Below are 17,892 nucleotides of genomic sequence, written 5' to 3'. Positions count from 1 at the left end.
GGAGAAAGGGACACAGGAGATGCGATGCAGGTGCGGAAGCCTGTGCAGCATGAAGATAGGATGGCGCTTGGGGGCAGCATTAGGGCACGATGGACGTACACGCACATATATACGTACGTGTAGCTGAATGTGTGTGTGTGTGTGTGTACGCGTGAGAGCGAGAGTGTCAGAGAAGACACACACACACACACACAAGCACACACACACACGTACACACGCACACAAGCACACACACAGTGATCTGGTCGAAGGTCTCGGGCGGACTTCTGTTGCTATTTCAAGCAGACGAAGGAGACACAGTGGTGAGACAGACGTGTGTGTGTGTGTGTGGTGTGGTGTGGTGTGGTGTGGTGTGGTGTGGTGTCACCACACACACGTGCTTGCACACACCTCTCTCGACACGCCCTGATTACCTCTGCAGAGGGTCTTGAAGGACCCATCCACGCTGGAGTCACCGTACTCTGCACAGCCCCCTCCCCCCCCCACATACACACACGCATTTGCCTCCCTTTCTCTCGGCGGTGTACACGTGGATAAGTGTCCATATCTATATATAAATATAGGTATATGTTACGGTGTTACCTGTCCATCCATTAGCCTTTATACGTACGTGTATATATATATATGTGTGTGTGCAGCACTGCCGATGCATCCCTCAGCCGAACCCCTCCCCACATCATGGCAGACGCCACACACACACACCCTCCGCACGCACGCACGCACGCGGGCGCTAGAGGCAGAGAGCACAGGTGGATAAGGGGGCAAAGGAGAAGAGAGGGCCAAGTTTACGATCGGGGCGGGAGGAGAGCCAGCGAAGCGAGCCATGTCACCGCCAGGTATCGACGAAGGCGGTGTCGCTACGCAAGGCGGCACTATAGGCGATGGAAACGCGGGTGCACCACTCGGTGGCGGCAGCCGCAGGTTCGCGCTCGGGGCTAGAGAGCATGGCTGCGACGACGCTTGGCCGCAGCGGCACTCGGATTCGAATCCACCCAGCCGAGACGGAACTGTGCCACGGCGAGCTCCCATCCTTCTCCCGCTGTGCCGCCTCGACGCCGTGTAGGAGCTCCCGCTCGCCGCTCTCTACAACACCGTAGCACGACACGGGAAACCCGTTTTGGAGAGAGGCAAGACTGCGCACGACGCCACACCTTTCGCTGCCGTTCGACTGGCTGTATGCCGCCACAGCGGAGGGTTGAGCGTGGAAGTGGACGGCGACTACCGCGTGCTCCAGCGCCGCTGCCAACTCCGCGTGCGTTTGGCGGCTCCGCCGGCACTCAGCAGCAGCAGCAGCAGCGGTGGCACGGGATTTTGCCTCTGCGGCGGACGAGGAGGGCAGTGCGGGTTCCACCAGACACACATCGCCGAGCTTCTCATCACGCTCGGCCAGCACGATCGAGTGCAGTGTCGAGAGCGGCGCCTCGAGGAGGGTCGTCTCGGGCTCTTTGTCCGCGTTCGGGCCTTCACTCGCTGACTTCGCGCCAGCGGCGGTGCTGCCAGCGTAGTGGCGGAGCAGAGCCGAGAAGTACGTCTCCCACCGCTGTTGCCGTCCACGGCTGCCTTTCGTCGCCTTGATGCGCGCTATCGACGAGTACGTCTCCTCGCGGTCCACGCGAACCGAGTGAACCTGGCCGCGCCATCTGTGCTCGTCCGTGGTCGTGGGAGACGAAACCGGCGACTCGCGGTCTGAGGGTGCAGGCAGCTGGACAGCATCCCCATGAGTGTACGGATACGGGAGACGACAGAGCAAGGCCGCCGAAGGCGTCGAGCTACTGAGAGGCGAGCCCTTGATCCTGTTCTTCTTCGAGCCCGCTGCAGGGCCATCCTTGTTCTCAGCAACAGCAGCAGAAGCAGAAGCAGAAGCGCCGGGAGAGCTGGCAGTGCTATGACGAACAAGGAAGCGGCGCTGCACCACCTCGGCGTTCAGCCCGTTGCGCGGATCCAGCAAGGCTGCCGTGTCCTGCACCCACAACTCCTCCCGTGCCTTGTGCAGGTGAATTACCTGGCGTGGTCGCAGACGCCGCAGTGCCTCGACAGAGACGCGGCGTCCCGTCTGCAGCACCCAGCCATGCGTGTTCACCACCACAGGATGTTCTCTGCTCACCGCTCGCGCCTGCGCACAGACAGCCGCCAGTGCGTTCGCCGCAGTCAGCGGGCATGGCGCCGCTGTGTTGGCGCCGATGAAGAAAGCCGCGACAACCTGAGCGCAGCTCGCGTCGTGTGCGCGCAGCAGCGGACGCCGCACAAGGGAGAGCGTCAGCTGGCCCGGGACACCGAACTCGGGCTGCCCGACATCGAGATCGAGCCAGTAGCAGAGCCCGTGCTGACTGAGGAGGACGTTTGCCAAGTACCGGCACAGCGTCGACTTTCCAATGTTCGCAGACCCCAGCACCATGACAGAGCCGCAGCCCTGTGCCGCGATGGACGGCACAATGCTCGGCACGAGGGCGAGATCCACGGACGGCTCGCTGCGGTGGGCGACAAAAGACGGAATGTCCATGTACGCGCTCGACGGCTCGGCGGTGGCGGCGTCCTGCGACAGGCCACCCTTCTTGTTCATCTTCGACTTGCCACCAGCAGCGCCGTCCTGACGACCGCGCTTGCGGGTGAGGTAGAACCTTCGCGTTGGCCCTTCGTCGCCATCCCGGCGCATGGAGGAGGGCGGCTGCGCGATCAAGAAGATCGGTGGCAGCTGGCTGGAAAAGAGATTGCGCCAGCTCTGCACCGTCGCCTCCACCCAATCCCAGTCCACCGACCCGAACACAGACTCGCAGTCCCACTGCAGCGCCTGCAGAAAGTCCTCCTCCTCGTCCGGCCCCTCAGCAGCAGCGGGTGCTGCGGGCGTGTCATTCACCGCCGCAGACGTCCTGCCCCGTGATGCATCACACACGCCACGGTAGTACAGAGGATTCAGTGGCTGTCCGAAGGCATCGCCAACGTCCGTCGAGGTGCTTTCTCCGGCAGCGGCGGCCTTCGAAAAACTTCGAGGGGGCCAGGGAGGCGCCGGCACGCGGGGCCACTGGGGCAGCTCCATGTCCTGCGCATGCCGTGTCTTGAGCCGCTTCATGGGCATCAGCACCGCTCGGTGCTCTTCGTGCCACAGGGTCAGTTGCTTGCGACCAAGGTAGAAGCCGTTGACAGAGACCTCGCCAAGCCCCAAACCGATGATGCCGCACGGTCCTTTGATGGTGACGGATTCGCGCAGTCCGACGAGGGTGTGGTGGCAGCCACTGCGGCGCATGCGGTCCTCGTGGCACGCAAAAAAGAACGACTGGAAAAACTGAGAACGCGCAGCCACCGGACTCGTGCTGCTGCCGCGGTCGCCAAGCTCGTCGATCCGTGCAGGCGGCGCCGCCGTACCGCTCTTGTCGTGTGCGTGTCCATGGCGCCCGTGCTCAGCACACTCCGCAGAGCCGAGCCCGGCGCCACCGGCGGCACTGAGGTCTCCATGCGGCGCAGATGCGGAGGGGTCTAACAGGTCGCCATCGACGTCTCCGCCCTCCTCAGCTTCCTCCGCTTCGTCGTCGTCCCCCTCCCCGCTGACGGAGGAGAGCGAGGCGCTCTCCTCCGTGGATGATGCGCTGTACTCCGTCTCCGCCACCGAAGAGCCCGCGCCACTCTCCTCGTCCTCGCCATCCTCGTTGCTGTCACACTCCCTGTGCACCTGCAACCGAGACTCCTGCCGACTCAGGAAGTCCGGATCGAAGCCAGCCATGTGACGCCGCACGCGGTGGTGCTCACGCGCCTCCTGCGCCTGCTGCCGTAGCTGATGCCGCTGCCGACGTGTCAGCGCCACCGAGGGCTGCAGTGCCGCACCGTTACGAGGGCCATACACTGCCCTGCCATCCATAGCCTGCATCACGGATGCTGATTCGGCGCTGAGCCGGCCCACTCCATCGCCGGAGTCGCCACTCGATGGTGCGGCTGCAAGCCTGCCGGGCACACCGTCGCCGTCCTCGGTGTGGCTGAACTTGATGACACTCGCCTTGCCAAAGGGTGCCGCGTCCTCCTCGTCCCCATCTCCCTCCTCGTCAGCGACGCTGTCGGAGCCGCCCTCCTTCACGTCCCCGTGCACACGCCGGCCTATGCTCTGGCGGTGGCCCCGCAGTACACCCTCGATGGTAGAGCCGGCGATCGGCTTGACGGACGCCGAGAGAAATGATGACGAGGCGGTGCCGGCGAAGAGCTGTCGACGCCATTGACGCGAGAAAATCACCGGCTTCTGTTGCCTCGGCAGCAGTAGTGTCTCCTTGCCATCATCCTGCGCGTGGCTGCTGCGGGCCTTTTTAAGGGCTGCCACCGTAGTCGAGACAACAGCCTCGCTTATCTCCTCGACGGCGGTAGGAAGGGCTTCTGGTGCTGTACATGGGAGCTGGGACGTCTCTGTGGTCGAATCCGGAGACCGTGGAGAGGATGCAGGCGACGCCTCCATGGTACTGCTCGACGCCTTCGCACCCCTGGCTCGACCTCCAGTGCTGCCACGAGTAGGGGAGGGCACCGGGGGCAGTGGCGCAGGCGCAGCGGCACGAATGGCTGCCTCTGACGCCGACGCCGTTGCAGAAGCGGTGGCGTCGGTGCCGATCGGTTGCGCTGCCGCCTTAGAAAGGCCTAGCTCCTGAATGCGCTGCAGCACGGCAGCCGGCACCTTAAACTGTCCCGCTGCAGAGAGCATAGCCCCGCTGCTGCTGTCATTCGTCGGTGCCGCCACCTCGATCTTCTCCACACCCGACACTGTGACGCGGCCGCCTCGCGTCGTCACCGTTGCTGTCGCAGTTGTGGCCGCCGTCGACGTTGGCATGGCTGTTGCCGTTGTCTGCTCAGCCGAGGTGGTCAATGCCACCGAAAGAGGGACGCTGCCCACCCCGTCCGCCACCGACTGCGGGCGGGTGTCGACGATCCTCTTACCCCGCTTGGTGGGCATTCGACCAACAGCTCTCAAGGGTACGGAGTGCGTGCGGGTGCGTGTGTGTGTGTGTGTGTGGTGTGTGTGTGTGTATCTGTGTATGCCCACGCGTTGCAAGTTGCTACTCTGCCGTTTTTCACTGCAGAATGAGCGGCAGCTGAAGTGGGTGTGTGTGTGTGTGCGTGTGTCGATGCCCCGCAGTGCACACCGCATCACAGGGAAAAAATAAAAACGACCACCCGAGTCGATGGGTGCAAGAGGGGGAGAACGAGGGAGAGGAGCGAGAGGCGTGGTGCAGCAATGGATGAGGCGGCCACCCGCATGCGCCCCCCCCCACAGGTGCGGAAAGGATGGCACACCCGGATAGAAGACGAGAAACGACGGTGTCGCGTCCTCCGCCGCCTGCCCTGCTGGACTCGGGTCCTTGCGTGTGTATGTGCGTGTACCTTAGAAAACGCTGGGAGGAGCGACATACCCGCACGCCCTTCCGCCACATCCCCATCGACGACGCCCCTCTCGCCCGCCTGGCGGACACACGGACGAGGGAGGCGGCAAGACCGTAAGACAACGGCGGGAGAGGCGGGGCGAGAGAGTGGTAAGGGACCCATAGCGAGGGGGGGGGTAGTGCAACCTGTGCAGGACCACCCGTGTCGCTGCTGTTAGACAGACACTAAATAGGGGGAGGGAGCGTATCCCGAAAACGTGCCGTTGTCGCCCAAACCTCGCCAACCTTCGCGCTCCTTTAGTCGATGCAGTATTATCAGCGTGCATGTTACGAGGGTCTTAGAGAAGGGGAGATTGGTGGAGGAGGGGGAGGGGGGAAGAGTGAGCGAGAGCGCGCGTTGTGGGAGATGAAGGCGAGGAGGATTACTGCCTCGTCGGAATAGGCACCCCTTGTGCTCCACCACCACCAGCACCACCCTCCTTTTCCACCTTGCCTTGTCACCATCTGCAAGCAGGCAGGCACCCTTCCCAACAGCTGCCGCGCAGGGCCGCTAATCTGTACGTCTGTGTGGCGCCTGCCTGGGCAGTTTCTCCGTTATAGTGCTTAGACGAAGAGGGGGAGGCCCCCTCTCACGCGTCGGCAAAGCGCACCGCCTTTGCCGGCGCGTTCGCCTTCGCGGTAGGGCGTGGCGCCGGCTGCTGCATCGATGCGCGGGCCAGCAGCTGGCGCTTCTGCTCCTCCAAGACACGCTGGAAAGACTGCTGCTTCTGCTCCTCCTTACGCTCCTTCCGAAGGGAGCGAGTCTGCAGGCGCTCCTCGCGGCTCGCCTGCACCGCCTTGGCCAGCTTCACCCGCTCGCGCATGGAGAGGTGTACCTTGGCCGCGGCCGCCTTTGCAGCCTCCATCGCCTTGGCGTGCTCCGCCTCGAAGACGTCAGGCTTCAACTTCTTCGCGGCCGGCTTCGATGCCGCGGCAGCTTCCTTCGGCGAAGCGTTCGCCGCAGCAGCCGCACCCTTCGCTTTCTTCCCTGATGCAGGCTTGGTCTGCTGCGGCGTCTCCTTGCTATCCTCCTCGTCGCCGTCGCGAGTACGCTTCCGAGATTTGGGACTAGCCATCTTTCCCCCCCCCTTCGCCTCTCGCGCCTCGGCGTTGACGGCCTCGTTGTCGCTGTCCGTGGCGTCACCGCGCTGTGCTGCCGCCGCCTTCTTCGCCTCTAGCAGCACAGCCTGGGCGGCGGGCGTTTGCACCAGCAGCGCCTGCCGCGTGCGCACCTTCAAGTCGCCGTCCTGCGTCACGCGGAAGCGCAGCGCCTTCTGTTGACGTATCTTTTCGATCATTTTCTCGTTCTCTGCCTCGAGACTGGCCGGGATGGCGCCGTCCATGATGGGAAGGCGGCACTGCAGGATGCCGTTCTCGAACTCGTACGTGGCCGCCGCAGCGTCGCACCGCATGCCCTTTGGGTACGGCAGCACAAGGCGATACTTCTTCGTGTAACCGCACGTGTCGACCACCAGCTGATTGTTGTTTGTCTCACTGATGTCGATCTTTTGATGCGGGACGTGGTGCAGAACCACATCCACCAAGAACACCTTCTTCTTGAAGTGCACCTCCTGGTGGTACGTGGGAACTAGCGTGGAGGAGGAGGAGGAGGCGGAGGCGGCGCTGTGGTTGCTGGCCCCGGCAGCGCCCGCGGACTTCTTGGCGGGAGAGCGGGCGGCCTTCCTTGCCGCCGCCTTTTTCGTCTTCCGTTCGGGAGAGCCGGCCGCAGACGCAGAGCTGGCGGCGTCATCGCCCATGAGCCGCTGACGCAGCTCCTGGACCTCATCTGGGAGAACGATTGCCCCTCGCTTTCTCACTGTCGAAGACGCAGCGGTCTGCTGGGCAGCCGTAGCTGCCTCACCATTCTTGGCGGCCGCGCGCCGCTCACGCAGACGCTGCTTCCGCTCGCGCTGCTGCACCTCCTTGCGTGCAAGCCGAGCCTTCTTCGCGATCTGGCGGAGCTCCGCCTCCTCCTTGCGGACGTGCGACGGGGGCATGGCGCTGAGCGGTGGGTAGGGGGAAGGGTGTCGTTCCTATCTGTCCCGTGAGAGGCACTGCCGAGTGTGAGCCGAACGGCAGCGAGTATCTTCCTCACTGGGCGTCGCGTCGATGATAATGGTGTGTGCGTCTGGGTGTGATGCGTGGGTACGTCTGCCACTACACGAATGGAGGCGGGGAGGGAGGGAGACGGAGATAGACGGCCAGGTGGCAGCACAGGTAGAAGACGGAAGCTTTCGGGGGCACTCCGCATGCGTGGATGATCCGATGTGCATGTGTATGCGCAGGCGCAGCGACGAGGGGTGGGAGAGCGGGATGGAGTGGGGTGGCCGTCCCCAGGCGAAGCTGTTCGTTATGAGTTGGATGCGGCTGCCCCAGATATCAGCGACACCACAGGCGTGTCGAGAGAAGAGGGCACCCGTGCGAGCACACAGCACGAGCATACACACCCGCACGTGCTGGCAGGTACACCTGGCATGCGTCACCGCATGCAACAACAGCGGCCGTCGTAGTGCCGCTGTGACGACGGCAGAGGTGGCACCGTATTGGATGTCTTCCATGCGGCCGCGAGAGGAGCAAAGTGCCACAAGAGAGGAAGGGGAAGAGAAACGACACGGAGTGCGCCAGACGAGAGGGAGGGAGAGAGGGATGACGGCCGATGATAAAATGTCGGCCGACCGAGCACACAGATGTGTATGTTCACGGCCTCCACACCTTTACCCCCACTATCGGCCGGCTCTCCTTACAGCCCCCCTCCCCTCCTCCTCCTCCACAGACACACACACACACAAACACACATCGGCCGGTGGATGGGGCTGAGAGAGATGCGTGCGTGCGCGTTGCCGCTACAGCCGGCTTACTGCTGCTGCTGCTGCGGACAGCACAGTGAACACGAGGGCCGCACCAGCAAGCAGTCGTAAGACAGGAGGAGAGCAGTGAAGAGAGCGCGAGACAAAAGGACTAGGTGATGGATGCGAGAGAGAGAGAGAAAGGGCAGGGGAGGGGGAGGGGAAAGGGTGAGGAGCTTACGCGCCTGTGATGGGAAACCGAAAAGTGGGGGCTGAGGGAAGGAATCGATGCGTGCGTCCATATACGCGTATAAAGAGAGAGACCTGTATACGTATATGGACGCACCATCAGCATCATCACCCTCTCGGTCCGGCGTCCCCCTTCGCCTTCTCTCTCCCCTCCTCTCTCCCCAGAGAGTACCAAGCAAACGGAAGGCGCGGGACACCTCGAACAAACTCCGGAAAACGCGAGGCATCACAGCGCGGGGGGCGGGGGGAAGTCAGGGCCACGTGCGATGAAAGGACGCAGGTCGCATGGAGGAGGAACGACAAGGTGGTGAGAAGAAGGGGAGGGGGTCGGTTGGGGTTGGGCGCGTGAAGCGAGCCTGGTCACGACAGAGCATTTCGCTACTGCACGTGTGCACACAACCCGGACACGCAAGCGTCAGCTCACTGTGGTCATTTAGAAGCTGCTGAGTAGCTCAGCCACCACCACCAGCACTTCCACCCTTGAAGCCACCCTTTTCCTCGTCCACTGTTGCCCTCTCCCAGTCATCTCATCCTGGCACGCTTACACGTACCACACACGTGCGTGCGCAGAGAGGTGTACGCCCACTCAAGCCCTCCACACCCACCCACGCACACACACAATCTCTCTTGCAGGTCCTCTGCAGCCTTTGAGCGTATACGTATATAGGTGTCTGTGCGTGTGTGTTGTGGGAAGTGGGAGAATGGGGGGAGGGGGGGGACAGAGCAAGAGGAGCGCCTCCTAGCAGCAGCTCGACTCTGCCGCCGCAGCGACGCCGCCACTCGCGCCTGCTTTCAAGTCGACTGGACCCCCAGTCTGGCCACTGTTAGCGGTCGAGGTGGGTATGGCGGCCGCGTGCAGCTGCACGCCACTCTCCGGATCGACCGGGCTCATCACACCACTCTTCACCTTCTCGTGAATGCGGCGCGCCGTAGACAGGAAGACCTCCTCGACGTTGTTGCCGTTTAGCGAGCTGCACTCCACGAAAAGCAGGTTATGCTCAGCTGCGAACTGAGCCGCCTCCTCGTAGGACACCTCTCGCTCCTCCTCCAGGTCAGACTTGTTGCCTACGAGAATGAATACCGTCTCGGGCCCCGTGTTCGCGCGAGCATCGGTCAGCCAGGTGCCTATGTGAGCGTAGGTCGATCGTCGGCTAATGTCATACACAAGGAGTGCGCCGGCTGCGCCGCGGTAGTAGCCTCGTGTGACGGAGCGGAAGCGCTCCTGTCCGGCTGTGTCCCACATCTGCAGCTTCACGAGCTCACCGTTGATGTCGACGACCGTGGTGCCGAAGTCGACACCAATAGTGTGCGGGAGGTCCTTGCGGTACCGCTGCTCTGTGAACAGGTGCATGAGACAACTCTTGCCAACGCTCATGTCACCGATGATGATGTACTTGAAAATATACTTGTGACTCATTTTCTCGCTGTGTGTGGCCTTTTTTTCCGTTGCTGCTGCTGTGGCTAAGGGAGCAGTGTCGGCTGATGTGGCTTGGGGGTGGCGGAAGAGGGGACGGAGATACCCGCTGGGAGGAGTTGCCGCTGGCCCCCTCGGTGCTGCTCTTCTTATCCCGAAAAACCCTGCACCTACGTACACACACCCGCAGCCAGGCAGACACTCGCACTGACACACACACAGAGAGAGAGACGCACGTGGGCCAACTCGAGTGGGTCCAGATAAGAAAGGGAACGGTGTAGAGGTTAAAGCTGGGTAGACGGTGATGGTCACAGTCTGCGGTTTCTCTCAACACTAGCGCATGTGTGTGTGGATGTGGATGAGGGCGTGGATGCACGTAAAAAGTCGGCGGGTGTCAAGAGGCGGATGGATAAGGCGAGGCATGGCAAAGAAAAAGGAAAGGAGAGGAGAGGGAGACGTCAAGATTGGTTTGGCCGAGGTAGCGATGCGGACGTCGGCGAGGGGGAGGGGGGAAGAAGGCAGACACATGCACCGCATACATACCCGGCATACCCTTCCCCCCACCCCCTCTCCTCCCCGCCTCAGGGACTGTAGGCAAGAGAGAGATGGGCGACCGAGAAGCAGTCGTCAGCGATGCAGCGGAGTTCCCTAACCCGTGTCGGCGTCGTACCTGCCCGCCCTCCACGATGCGCAAAGCCGTCCAAGGGAGAGGGTGGGTCGCATCCCTTTTTCTTTTTCGCAGAGAGAGGCAAACGTCGTCGTGCACGTACCCCACAAGCACCCACCCACCCCCTGCAGAGAAACAGCCGAGGGGGCTGTCATCTCCTCCCTCCCCACCGCTCTCACCCTGCCACAACGGAGAAGCTTATATCGCGTTAGAATACGGTCTTCACCGCGCGCGTGGGGGCCGCGCAGTGCACTGCTGGTCACGCATGCTGGTGGCCGTCCCGTCGCCTACTTTGAAGAAATCTTTTTTTGGTGTTTTCTATGGCAAGGGGGGGAGGAGGAAGAAGGGGGCGGTGGGTGTCCCCCAACGCGGTGGCGGCGCTCCGTCTCGCCTCCTTCCCGTGGTTGTCTCGTGCTCCACCGATCACTTGTATCCATGGCGGAAACAGGCGTCTCTCCACCACACACACACGCACACGCACACGGCGCAGCAGCCGAGACGATACTCCACCACACCACGCACCACCGGCTATGCGGTCTGTAAGGTACCACTGGAGAAGGAATAGCACAGAATAGCACGCGGCGCTCTTGCGGATGCATGCGCGCATGTGCGGGCGTGGCGAAGCAGCAAGAGCATCCACGGCACAGTTCCCTGCGACACGCACGATGCATCAACGCAGCTTTTACAGGAAGAGAAGGAGAAAGAGAAGAACAGCACCTACGGCCACGAACGGCGTGGCCTGGCGGAGCACTACCACATCCACGTGCAGGGGCGCCGGAGTGCTACGCTGCTGCACCTGGCGCACCGAAAGTCCCAGTGCGCCCTCCACAGACGCCGCGGCACCGGCACCGTGATCAGCGGAGGCGGTGCCTCGCTGCTGCGACGGTCGCGCAGCGCTGTTTGATGCTGCTGTCGGCGCCTTCGCGTTTTGCAGAGATATCGAAGGCGTGGCGCTGCTTTTCGAGGCTTGCGCACGTGAGCCTGCTGCCTTGCCACGGGACTGCGGCTGCGTCATCGGTGCCTGCCCCGACCGTTTCGCGCGGCTATTCTGCTTCGGTTGGTTGCGCTGCGGCATCTGCTGTTGCATTAGGGTAGTGGCAAGGCGGCTGGACGCTGCGGCGGAGAGGAGTGGCGGCAGAGGTGGCCCCACTGCCCCCGCGGACGCCGTGGGCCGGTTATTCAGTTTCGCGGCTGATGCCTCGATGCCGTCGTCGCCACTCTCGCCAGCCTCGCTATCCTCGACCATGACGACATCCTCAGCGCATGCGTGTTTCAACTCACCCTCCTCCACCGCCTCTGGCTCGTCGCACTCGATGTCCGATGTGTGCAACGGCGTCGGCAGCGATGGTGACAGCAGCGTCTCCTCCACCGCCACCTCCACACCTTCGGTCGAGCCCGCCGTGGCTCGCTTTCCCTTCCACGAATCCGCCATAATCACCGTCCTCTGAGGTACCTTGAGGGACTGCGTCGGGACCAAATGCGCGCCTCTAAGGTCCAGCATTAACGGCAGTGGGGCTACCGGCGTCAGTGTGGGCTGCTGGGCAACGCTACGCTGGCTGGATGTACGAGGCTGGCTCGCTGGAACACGGAGTTCGCCGAGCTCAGCTGATGCAGACTCACCCTCAGCGGCGAGTGCAGCGGAGGCGGCAGCAACAACCTCTTCCGCCACGATCGATGACCATCCACGTACCTCCCTCATCGCCAGCGTGTCTCGCATCAGCCTCTCCAAGGCCACCAGCGACGACTGCCCTACTGCACACCGCTGGACACACTCCTCGTTGATGATCGCCCGCATGTCCCGCCAGTGCCCTCTCAGGCACGCCAGCGGCTGCTGCAGCGCTGCCCACCGTCGCTCCTCCTCCTCAAAGAGTCGTAACACGCCGGTAATGGCGTCCATAAGAGAGGCAACGCGCTCGTGAAGGGGGTGCACAGCCCCGGCAGCGGCGCCGACCGAGCGCTTGGAGGCAGAAGGCGTACGTGAAGTGGAGCGGTAGTGCTGGCAACAGTGAGGCTGAGTTAGCGAGGCCGTGTTCGACATCGTTGCCAAGCTGTCGCCGTCGGTGGACGTCGTCGGTGTGTGCTGGCGGCTTGACGACTCCCTGCAAGAAGAAACAGCACCTGCATCGCACAACAGGGCCGATTTGCCGGCCATCGTGCGGCACAGCTGCACGGTCGCCTTCGCGATAGCCAAGGCGGGCAGCACGGAGGAGTTCACAGCGTACGCGTCCGCCTCCTCGGCCTTCCGGGTGCCGTCCCGCTTCGCGCCATCCTGTGAGGCCTTCACACCCACGGTGTGGCGACGGTGGTGGCGCTTTTCCTTCACCACCACCTGTGCCCCGAGCACCACCCGACGTGAGGTGCTCGGTACGCCACTCAGGCTTTTGTGGCCGCTTTCAAAGATGCCGGACATCGCCTTTGCAGTCTTCGGCGTCGCAGCGGCGCTGCCAGTGGTTTCTTCGATGAACGCCTCGAGCTGCTCCAGCGGGGCACACAAACGCTCGGCAAGGTAGCGGCCGTACACAGAGAACCAGCGTCGCAGCTGGTGCGCAATGCCGCACGTGTGCGCCGCGGCGCTGCCATCGCTGTCCTCGGCGCTACCAAGCATGGAAAAGACGGAGCGAGAGTATGCGCTTCGCTGCTCGGCGTCGCAGGCTGCCGCACTCTCCGCTGAGGCAGGTGCCTCGCTGCCTTCGGCGGGCTCTGGCACGGAGAGACCGGCGATAAGCAAGCGCGTCAGCCCGTACACGAGCACATGCTGGGTGGTCACCATGATGTCTTGCAGGTAAGCATGATTGCCGACACAACGGCGGCCATGAGCGGCGTCTGTCTTTGAAGTGCAGCCGGTCTCCGAGAACGCCAGCGTGCACTGCTGGCCAGCAGGTGCCTCCTTCCGGGGCTTCCCCTCGCTCTCTGAACCCCAGTAACCGACAGCTCCATTGCTGACCTCGCCGGCTTCCGCTTCAGCCTCGCCCGTCTCCATGAGTGCCGGCAGCAGCCTGGCGTGCCCGCACAGCGCGTCGACGCAGCGGTGCACGGCCTCCACGACACCCGTCAGTGCCATCGTCTCTTTGTCTACATCGCAGCGCCGAAGCGGCTCGCTTGTGGCACCGCCGTCGTCCAGCTCGCCCTCCTCCTTGCCCTCCTCGGCCAAGTGGCCCTTCACCCCACGCTCCAACGCTGCTGCCTGGTCAGCCGCGGTATCCCGGACTGCCTCGCTCTCGGGAACGGCAGCGGTGGCGGAGTCAGGAATCGCCTTCTGGAGCGACCGCTGCAGCGTAGGCGTCGGCTGCGGCGTGGGCGAAGCGTTCATGCCTGCCGTGCCGCCCGCCCATGCAGTCACGGGACGCACCACACGCGAGAACGCCGACGGGGAACAGGAGAAGGGTGCCATCTCCGCCGGCGTTGGAGGCGGCTTCAGCTCTGGTAGGCCGCACCGTGCCCGCACAGAGCCGACGGAGATGTCCTGCCACGACCACGGCTGCGCTGCCGCCTCTGCGCCAGTTATTCGTGTGCCTCCCTCAGTCGTCGTGGCAGTTGCGTCTCCACTGAACTCTGCCGCTCGCCTTGCTGAGGCTCCAGCTGAAGCGGCGGCAACTTCTTCAACAGCCTCCGCGGCAGCGCCTGACACACTCCCAGTATCGCTGGTCCTCGTTGCGGTGCGCAGGGTATCGTAGTCGACGGGGCTGGAGAGAGAGAGGCTTGTCGTGAAGCGTGAAAGCCCGAAGGTGAGGGGGAAGAGATGCGGTACAACGGCACTGGCTAGTGACACGGCGGCATCTTCGTCCATGCGAGTCGTCTCATCCGCAGCGGAGGAGGACGAGGAAGAAGCCCACACCGTCTCCGATCCGCCCTCTCGATCCTGTCCATTCGGCTGCGGCCTCGGCTCGCTATGCGCCATCGGCGTCTCCTGAGTCTCAGGAGCTGTCGATGTCGTCGCAGTGGGTTGCGCGTGCACGAGCACCATGAGGATCAGCCGCGTCGGCGTGGCGATGGGCATCGTCGTCATGTGGCGCGGCGAGTCTGCTTCGCCAGAGACGGTTGAGGCCGTTGCAGAGTGCACCGAAGCGCTCGACAGCAGCCGACCCGCTGTGGCCCCCACAGCAATGCCCGGCTCCCCTTGGAGCGTGTGAACTTGGAGGCTGAGCGGCACAACGCGCTGGCGACGAGCTTCAGCGGTGACAGCGGGCACTGCCGAGACGCTCGATGCGCCACCTTCACGGAACTCCATCTCTGCTTGACTGGCCTGGTCCACCTCTCCGGCGATCCGTCGCAACACCTCATCGTCCACGCTGGCCAACAACCGCAGCGCGGCGTCGTTCAGCACGCCTCGCAGCACCGTGGTGGACAGCACGCCGGTCAGCGTGAACTCGGCAAGGGCCTGGTCCAGAATGCACTGTCGCTGGGCAGGTGCCACGCTCCTCACCGTGGGTAGAATATGCTGCACATCGACCTGCAGCTCCAGCCGGAGCAGGTGCAGAGAGCTCTGCGTCGATGCAGCTGCGGCCGCTGTCTTCGACTTCGGTCGTCGCAGTCGCGCCAGCGCGCAGGCCTCCGCCAGCTCATACGGGTACAAGCACGACTGCCGATCCGCGCGCTCGTCCACAATAAGCGGGGCCGCTGCCATTGACAAGAGTGGGGGTGGCACGCCACCGACCATAGAGCTGGCCGTGCTGCTGTGGGAGCTGTGGCTGCGGCGGTGTCGGCTGCTCCCCGTCGAGGTCACCGTGAGAGAGTCATCCCTCGCAAGAGCGAGGGTGGGGACCGACAGGACGAGTGTCGGCGGGGTGGCGTCGGCAATGTGTGAGGACAGGTACGCCCAAGTCGGCAACACCGCGTCCACGCGGTCGCTGACGAGCGTGACCTCGTCGTCCATGAAAGAGGAACTGTTTGTGGTGGCGGCAGAGTCCGTCGACAGTACGCGGCGCTGCGGCGACTGCGCAAACGACGACGAACTCGCACTCGTGGCGCGCTCCGAGGCAGCCGGGATCGGGAGCAAGGACGACGACAGCGGTGACAGTGCCGAGTCATTGGCGAAGTCGGCTGCGCCACCGATCATGCGACGCCGCCTCTTTGCTGCAACGACTGTCCACGGCAGAAGCAGGCGAACATGCGCTACGAGGTCTTGCGCAGTGGTGAAGGTCCCGGCGCCAAAGGTTGCCTGGGTAGCCGGAGTCGCCGTGTACGGTGGCGGCGGTGTCGGTGGTGGCGGCAGAGATGGCACAGAGCGTAACGCGGTGTCTGTTGACAACGACAGCTGCGGCGGCGGCGGCGGTGGGGGCGTTGTAAAAGATGACTGGCCGTTGTCTGCCACATTGTCTTGCATTTTCGAGCACGGAGCTGCGCTTGCCGTCTTGGGGGCCGGCAGTGACACAGCCAGGCTTGGGGGTGGCGGTGCTGGCTGCATGAGCTGCAGAAAGGCACTAAACGTCTTCACCACCGCCGGCGAGCCAGGGCGCCCGGCGTCGTTCCTGTCCTGCGTGCTTTTGACCGGCGTCGCCGGGGCCGATACCGCAGAGGACCGGGACGCTTCAGGTCCTCGTGCTGATCCTGAGCGGCCCCCAACACTACCCGGCGACACTGTCGTGGTGAGCGCGTGCTCGTCGACGCCAGCCCCATCCCCCGGCGCCTGAGAGAACGACGACGCCACAACCTCGTCACGGTCCACACCAGCAGAGACGCCGGTGGAGGTGGAAAGCCCCAGCAATGACAAGGTGCGACGTACGGCGTCGCGCCGCAACGCTGCCGCCTTGGCCGTTTCGCCGGGATCGCCGCTACTTCCGCTCCGAGCGTGTGCAAAGGAGGAGGAGGCGGGCGTGTTGCGTGGGCGGCGCACGGGGCGCGCGCCTTTCTCCATAGCGCGCCGCACGGCAGATGTTGGCGACATCGCCAAGAGCGGCGACTCCGGGGCGTCGGCTGGGTTCGTCAGCGTCCCCTTCGTACTTAGCGAAACAGCGGAGGCGAGAAGTGGAGCTTTAGCGCTTCCAGCACCACGTTCGCGCTCGATGCACCCGTCAGGTGCGTGCAGCGTGTGCGAGGCGTGGGAGTGTGGCGTAGTTCCCGCGTCTCCGTCCATTGACTCGGTCAGAAGCCCCGTGCCCATCACAGGCGCCCCCGCGCCGTCGTTGTCGCCGGCCCCAGCGATGATGTCAGGACTCTCTCGCTTGCTCAGCGTTCCGTCAGCGCCGCCCTTCACAAAGGAAGAGCTCAGGGAAGGATGCGAGAACTTCTCTGAAAGTCTCAACGGCGTCGCTGCCGCCGCCGCGGCCTTAGCGCGGTCCCTCATGGCGGCTGCACGGCGTGACGTCAAGGAGAGAATCCGCAGCACAAAAGTCTGATCCTCCCCGACAGGGTCGGCGCGTATCGAAATCGACGACATCACGTCGTCGTCGTCGTCCCCCACCCCCTCCTCCTCTCTTGTCTCGCACCGATGCACGAGTTTGGCGCGCACACAGATGTTCGAGTGAGAGAGGGAGCAGACGATGAAGAGGCACCACAACGAAAAACAAAGTACGTGTATATATATATATATATCTACACGTATACGTATGTCGTAACGACGTACACACACAGAGAGAGAGAGAACAGCTAAAGAATACGAGCACAGAGCGAGGACACAGGGTGGGGAGTGGGGAGGGGAGGTCGGCGGGCGACGTGCCCCTTTTTTTTCTTCCGACGCTCCTCTCCACGTTTTGCCGGCGGCTCGCGTCGCACACCCTGCCTGCCCCCGTGTGCGCTCTTGTGCTTGAAAGGGAGGGAGAGAGGAAGAGAGGGAGGAGGAGGGCAGCTGCTGATGTCTGAAGATGTGTGTGTGTGTGCGTGTGCGTGCGAAACACCAAGGATGCAAGAAGGCGCAAGAGAAAACGGCTTCTGTTGCAGAGGTAGACACGTATTCCCTTGCGTGCGTCCTCCGTCGAAACGAGCCTGGGCGGAGAGACGCAGAGAGACAAGCAACACGGCACGCCCTCGGCTCACGAAACAGCCGGGAGCACACGTACGCAGAAAACAAAAGAACGAATACGAGGAATAGGTATACTGTGTAGGCGAAAAAGAAAACACACACACACAAGGGTGGGGGTGGGGGTGTTACGGCTGGCGGTCACACGGGGAGAGAGAACGCAAGAGGCACCGCACAGGCCTCCAGGAGAGAAACGAACGCTCGCCGTCCGTCTGCCACAGAGCCGCAGCAACCTAGATCAACGGAAGAACGTACGAAGACGTGATTTGTGGGAACGGAGGGGTAGAGAGCTCTCGAATAGAGCAAAGCCGGAGCTGGGAAGCAGAACAATACGCCGACAGGGAGAGAGAAGGGAGAGGGGAGGGGGATGTCAGCGTCAAAGACGCAGCACAGCGAGAGGGAGGGAGGGAGGGAGGGAGGGGGAAGGAGAGGGA

At 63.3% G+C, this 17,892-nt stretch overlaps 4 protein-coding genes across 4 annotated transcripts; all 4 read right to left on the bottom strand.

The window, feature by feature from the left end:
* Positions 1 to 826: 826 nt before the first annotated feature.
* Positions 827 to 4,432, bottom strand: LMXM_07_0580 (conserved hypothetical protein; the record flags this gene model as incomplete). Its single annotated transcript, XM_003872155.1, has 1 exon — positions 827 to 4,432. One exon carries the CDS (start codon positions 4,430 to 4,432, stop codon positions 827 to 829), a length of 3,606 nt encoding a protein of 1,201 aa, XP_003872204.1.
* A 1,545-nt stretch (positions 4,433 to 5,977) lies between these two features.
* On the bottom strand, positions 5,978 to 7,384 carry LMXM_07_0570 (conserved hypothetical protein; the record flags this gene model as incomplete). The annotated part of the gene is made up of 1 exon (XM_003872154.1): positions 5,978 to 7,384. One exon carries the CDS (start codon positions 7,382 to 7,384, stop codon positions 5,978 to 5,980), a length of 1,407 nt encoding a protein of 468 aa, XP_003872203.1.
* Positions 7,385 to 9,161: 1,777 nt separating this feature from the next.
* LMXM_07_0560 (putative ras-related protein rab-14) lies at positions 9,162 to 9,839 on the bottom strand (the record flags this gene model as incomplete). Its single annotated transcript, XM_003872153.1, has 1 exon — positions 9,162 to 9,839. One exon carries the CDS (start codon positions 9,837 to 9,839, stop codon positions 9,162 to 9,164), a length of 678 nt encoding a protein of 225 aa, XP_003872202.1.
* Positions 9,840 to 11,185: 1,346 nt separating this feature from the next.
* Positions 11,186 to 15,826, bottom strand: LMXM_07_0550 (hypothetical protein, unknown function; the record flags this gene model as incomplete). Its single annotated transcript, XM_003872152.1, has 1 exon — positions 11,186 to 15,826. One exon carries the CDS (start codon positions 15,824 to 15,826, stop codon positions 11,186 to 11,188), a length of 4,641 nt encoding a protein of 1,546 aa, XP_003872201.1.
* Positions 15,827 to 17,892: the final 2,066 nt, after the last annotated feature.

This window comes from Leishmania mexicana, chromosome 7 (assembly GCF_000234665.1).
Source record: "Leishmania mexicana MHOM/GT/2001/U1103 complete genome, chromosome 7".
NCBI lineage: Eukaryota > Euglenozoa > Kinetoplastea > Trypanosomatida > Trypanosomatidae > Leishmania > Leishmania mexicana.
Note: the sequence above shows the minus strand (reverse complement) of the source record. Positions and strands in the feature narration are given on the sequence as shown.